General features: G+C 41.9%; 2 protein-coding genes across 2 annotated transcripts; both read right to left on the bottom strand.

The window, feature by feature from the left end:
* Nucleotides 1-2,478: 2,478 nt before the first annotated feature.
* On the bottom strand, nt 2,479-3,141 carry LOC132559274 (uncharacterized). The gene has a single exon (XM_060223892.1). It carries the CDS (start codon nt 3,139-3,141, stop codon nt 2,479-2,481), a length of 663 nt encoding a protein of 220 aa, XP_060079875.1.
* A 371-nt stretch (nt 3,142-3,512) lies between these two features.
* LOC132559262 (trichohyalin-like) lies at nt 3,513-4,667 on the bottom strand. The gene has a single exon (XM_060223883.1). The coding sequence runs from the start codon at nt 4,665-4,667 to the stop codon at nt 3,513-3,515; it is 1,155 nt and encodes a 384-aa protein (XP_060079866.1).
* Nucleotides 4,668-4,908: the final 241 nt, after the last annotated feature.

The raw sequence follows: 4,908 nt of genomic DNA, 5'->3' as shown, positions 1-4,908 counted from the left end.
CAAGCTCCGCTAAGACGTTGATATCGACGAGCTTTAGTCGTGTACTAGCTATGTACGCTTTAAACTGATGGAAATATCTCGCTGCCGAGAGGATTAAACTCCACATAAATCAATTCAGCTTCGAATTGCTGTCTTAACGCGAAACACAAACAATTAACACTTCCAATATAACACCGACAACACGAACGAGGTTTTGATTAATCTGTTGCTGTGTGATTTAGTTTGTATGATTGGCCACAAAATGGCCACCGACACCGAATACGAGAGTTAAGCGATATATTAGTGCAGAATGAATTCCTTTTGGTCTTTTTTCTAGTTCTGTTGACATTTTCGAAAACACAATTTCCTTGCGCTTCTCTAATGAAGTAGACATATGTTTGTGAAGCCATTTTTTAAAACTGGGCATTTGTATTCAATATTTTCATTCGATGAAACATGTCGATGTTCTCCTTATTGTAGAGTTTTAGTAAACTATATATCATGCCAAACTCGGACATTATCTATATCTAAAGGAAATGGAGTTCATATGTTTTGATTAACGCAGAAATATTTAATGACATGAGAATATTATAGAAAAATCTGCTGTTTTATAAGTATATGCTAAACAGGCTCCAGAATATTCAGATTCAGTCAAGACCTAAAACCTAGAAAGAAAAGTAAAGATAATTGTAAAATTTTAATGATTTAAATAACTATTGGCGTTAGTTTGACTCGCTCAAGACGACGAATTACATAAGTATTCAGTACTTATTTGGAATCCTGTTTTATGAGTATCACTAGCACTTCTTTTAAACCAATTTGCACGCGATTGCAGATATATAATTAGAACTAAATCTGAAAATCTAGATTTTAGAATATAAGAACTGCCTTTGTTTTCTTTTGATTTGATTTGATTTTTAAAATGATATATTTCGCACAGAAATCGATATTTCAAATTTTCTGAAGAATGTTAGAACACAGAGACATATTTTATTTATCTAATAGGTAACAAGATTACTGCAACTGTTCTAAATGTTAGTCTGTTAGTATGGCCATTGTCTCTCTTTGTCAGTTTCAATTAAGTAATAGACACAAACTTTCTATAACGGATATTCTCTTTCATCAATTATTCAGTTCGGCGTCGTATAACCCGTGGGTTGTCATACAGTTAGCCTGGTTTATGTTTGTAGGTAGCACTTCATTTTGTCGTTTATTTGCTTTGTTGTGTGAGGATAATAACCCGTCACCGAAATATCCAAACACACGTAATTGATGTTTATTTCAGGATTTATTTATGGTTTTAACCAGGAGTCCAATTGTGATTGTGAAACTCTATTTATCAGTTGCAGTAAACCTCAAGTCGCCTGTCCCGTTTGATCCAATTGTCCTAGTAGCAGATCTAAACCAAATGTTCCTGTCAATTTTCCCCTCTGTTTTGAAAATGTAAGAGTAAAAGAGGCTTAATGAACAAAAAACGGTATGTGTCTCTAAAACATAAGTATGTTCCTCTTAACTTTGACAGATGTTAATCCCAATGTTCCCTCTGGTCCTTGTCACGGTTCATGTGTTCATCCCAATGTTCCCTCTGGTCCTTGTCACGATTTATATGTTCATCCCAATGTTCCCTCTCGTCCTTGTCATGTGTCCTGGGTTCGCATGAATACTACCTTTGGTCTTTGTCACGAGTCATGTGGTTTCCCCCAGTGATCCCTCTGTTCCCTGTCACGATTTACGTGTTCATCCCAATGTTCCCTCTGGTCCCTGTCACGATTTATGTGTTCATCCCAATGTTCCCTCTGGTCCTTGTCACGATTTATATGTTCATCCCAATGTTCCCTCTCGTCCTTGTCATGTGTCCTGGGTTCGCATGAATACTACCTTTGGTCTTTGTCACGAGTCATGTGGTTTTCCCCAATGATCCCTCTGTTCCCTGTCACGATTTACGTGTTCATCCCAATGTTCCCTCTGGTCCTTGTCACGGTTCATGTGTTCATCCCAATGTTCCCTCTGGTCCTTGTCACGATTTATATGTTCATCCCAATGTTGCCTCTCGTCCTTGTCATGTGTCCTGGGTTCGCATGAATACTACCTTTGGTCTTTGTCACGAGTCATGTGGTTTCCCCCAATGATCCCTCTGTTCCCTGTCACGATTTACGTGTTCATCCCAATGTTCCCTCTGGTCCCTGTCACGATTTATGTGTTCATCCCAATGTTCCCTCTCGTCCTTGTCAAGACATGTGTTCATCCCAATGTTCCCTCTGTTCCCTGTCACGATTTACGTGTTCATTCCAATGTTCCCCCTGGTCCTTGTCAAGATTTATGTGTTCATCCCAATGTTCCCTCTGGTCCCTGTTACGATTTATGTGTTCATCCAATGTTCCCTCTGGTCCTTGTCACGATTTATGTGTTCATCCCAATGTTCACTCTGGTCCTTGGCGTAAGTCCTGAGTTTACCCTAATGTTCCCACTGGTCCTGGTCATTTGTCACGTGTTCTTTCACTATTCTCTCTGGTCCTTGTCATGAATCCTGTGTTTATACCGATATTCCCTCTGGTCCATGTCATGATTCAGGTGTTCACCCCAATGTTCCCTCTGGCCATTGTCATGAGTCATGTGGTTACCCCAATGTTCTCTCTGTTCCCTGTCACGATTTACGTGTTCATCCCAATGTTCCCTCTGTTCCCTGTCACTACTTATGTGTTCACCACAATGTTCCTCCCTCTGTTCCCTGTCACGATTTATGTGTTCATTCCAATGTTCCCTCTGGTCCTTGTCACGATTCATGTGTTCATCCCAATGTTCTCTCTGTTCCCTGTCACGATTCATGTGTTCATCCCAATGTTCTCTCTGTTCCCTGTCACGATTTATGTGTTCATCCCAATGTTCCCTCTGGTCCCTGTCACGATTCATGTGTTCATCCCAATGTTCCCTCTGGTCCTTGTCACGATTTATGTGTTCATTCCAATGTTCCCTCTGGTCCTTGTTACGATTTATGTGTTCATCCCAATGTTCCCTCTGGTCCTTGTCACGATTTATGTGTTCATCCAAATGTTCCCTCTGGTCCTTGTCACGATTTATGTGTTCATCCCAATGTTCTCTCTGTTCCCTGTCACGATTTATGTGTTCATCCCAATGTTCCCTCTGGTCCCTGTCACGATTCATGTGTTCACCCCAATGTTCCCTCTGGCCATTGTCCCCCCAATGTTCCCTCTGTTCCCTGTCACGATTTATGTGTTCATCCCAATGTTCACTCTGGTCCTTGGCGTAAGTCCTGAGTTTACCCTAATGTTCCCACTGGTCCTGGTCATTTGTCACGTGTTCTTTCACTATTCTCTCTGGTCCTTGTCATGAATCCTGTGTTTATACCGATATTCCCTCTGGTCCATGTCATGATTCAGGTGTTCACCCCAATGTTCCCTCTGGCCATTGTCATGAGTCATGTGGTTACCCCAATGTTCCCTCTGTTCCCTGTCACGATTTACGTGTTCATCCCAATGTTCCCTCTGTTCCCTGTCACTACTTATGTGTTCATTTCACGTGTCACGATTCATGTGTTCATCCCAATGTTCTCTCTGTTCCCTGTCACGATTCATGTGTTCATCCCAATGTTCCCTCTGTTCCCTGTCACGATTCATGTGTTCATCCCAATGTTCTCTCTGTTCCCTGTCACGATTCATGTGTTCATCCCAATGTTCTCTCTGTTCCCTGTCACGATTCATGTGTTCATCCCAATGTTCCCTCTGTTCCCTGTCACGATTCATGTGTTCATCCCAATGTTCTCTCTGTTCTCTGTCACGATTTATGTGTTCATCCCAATGTTCCCTCTGGTCCCTGTCACGATTCATGTGTTCATCCCAATGTTCCCTCTGTTCCCTGTCACGATTTATGTGTTCATTCCAATGTTCCCTCTGGTCCTTGTTACGATTTATGTGTTCATCCCAATGTTCCCTCTGTTCCCTGTCACGATTTACGTGTTCATCCCAATGTTCCCTCTGTTCCCTGTCACTACTTATGTGTTCACCACAATGTTCCTCCCTCTGTTCCCTGTCACGATTCATGTGTTCATCCCAATGTTCTCTCTGTTCCCTGTCACGATTCATGTGTTCATCCCAATGTTCTCTCTGTTCCCTGTCACGATTCATGTGTTCATCCCAATGTTCTCTCTGTTCCCTGTCACGATTCATGTGTTCATCCCAATGTTCTCTCTGTTCCCTGTCACGATTCATGTGTTCATCCCAATGTTCTCTCTGTTCCCTGTCACGATTCATGTGTTCATCCCAATGTTCTCTCTGTTCTCTGTCACGATTTATGTGTTCATCCCAATGTTCCCTCTGGTCCCTGTCACGATTCATGTGTTCATCCCAATGTTCCCTCTGGTCCTTGTCACGATTTATGTGTTCATTCCAATGTTCCCTCTGGTCCTTGTTACGATTTATGTGTTCATCCCAATGTTCCCTCTGGTCCTTGTTACGATTTATGTGTTCATCCCAATGTTCCCTCTGGTCCTTGTCACGATTTATGTGTTCATCCAAATGTTCCCTCTGGTCCTTGTCACGATTTATGTGTTCATTCCAATGTTCCCTCTGGTCCTTGTTACGATTTATGTGTTCATCCCAATGTTCCCTCTGGTCCTTGTTACGATTTATGTGTTCATCCCAATGTTCCCTCTGGTCCTTGTCATTAGTCATGTGATCTTTCCAATATTCCATTTGGTCCTTGTCCGTTATGGCCGTTTGCACGAGTAAAGGGTTCTTTCCAATGTTGCCTTGAGTCCAACAAGAAATGAGACGTACCAGCCCGTTTCTTGTGTTGGACTGTCGTGGTATCTATAAGAAACCGTTCCTCGATCTTCTTGTGTTTAGGAAGGTTCTTTATTTCTTTCTCGTTTAATATATCATCCGTCAAAATGATTGTCAATAGCAGTCACGA

The sequence above is a fragment of the Ylistrum balloti genome, unplaced genomic scaffold, assembly GCF_031769215.1.
Source record: "Ylistrum balloti isolate Yb309-2 unplaced genomic scaffold, AGI_CSIRO_Ybal_v1 Utg369662, whole genome shotgun sequence".
NCBI classification, from domain to species: domain Eukaryota; kingdom Metazoa; phylum Mollusca; class Bivalvia; order Pectinida; family Pectinidae; genus Ylistrum; species Ylistrum balloti.
Note: the sequence above shows the minus strand (reverse complement) of the source record. Positions and strands in the feature narration are given on the sequence as shown.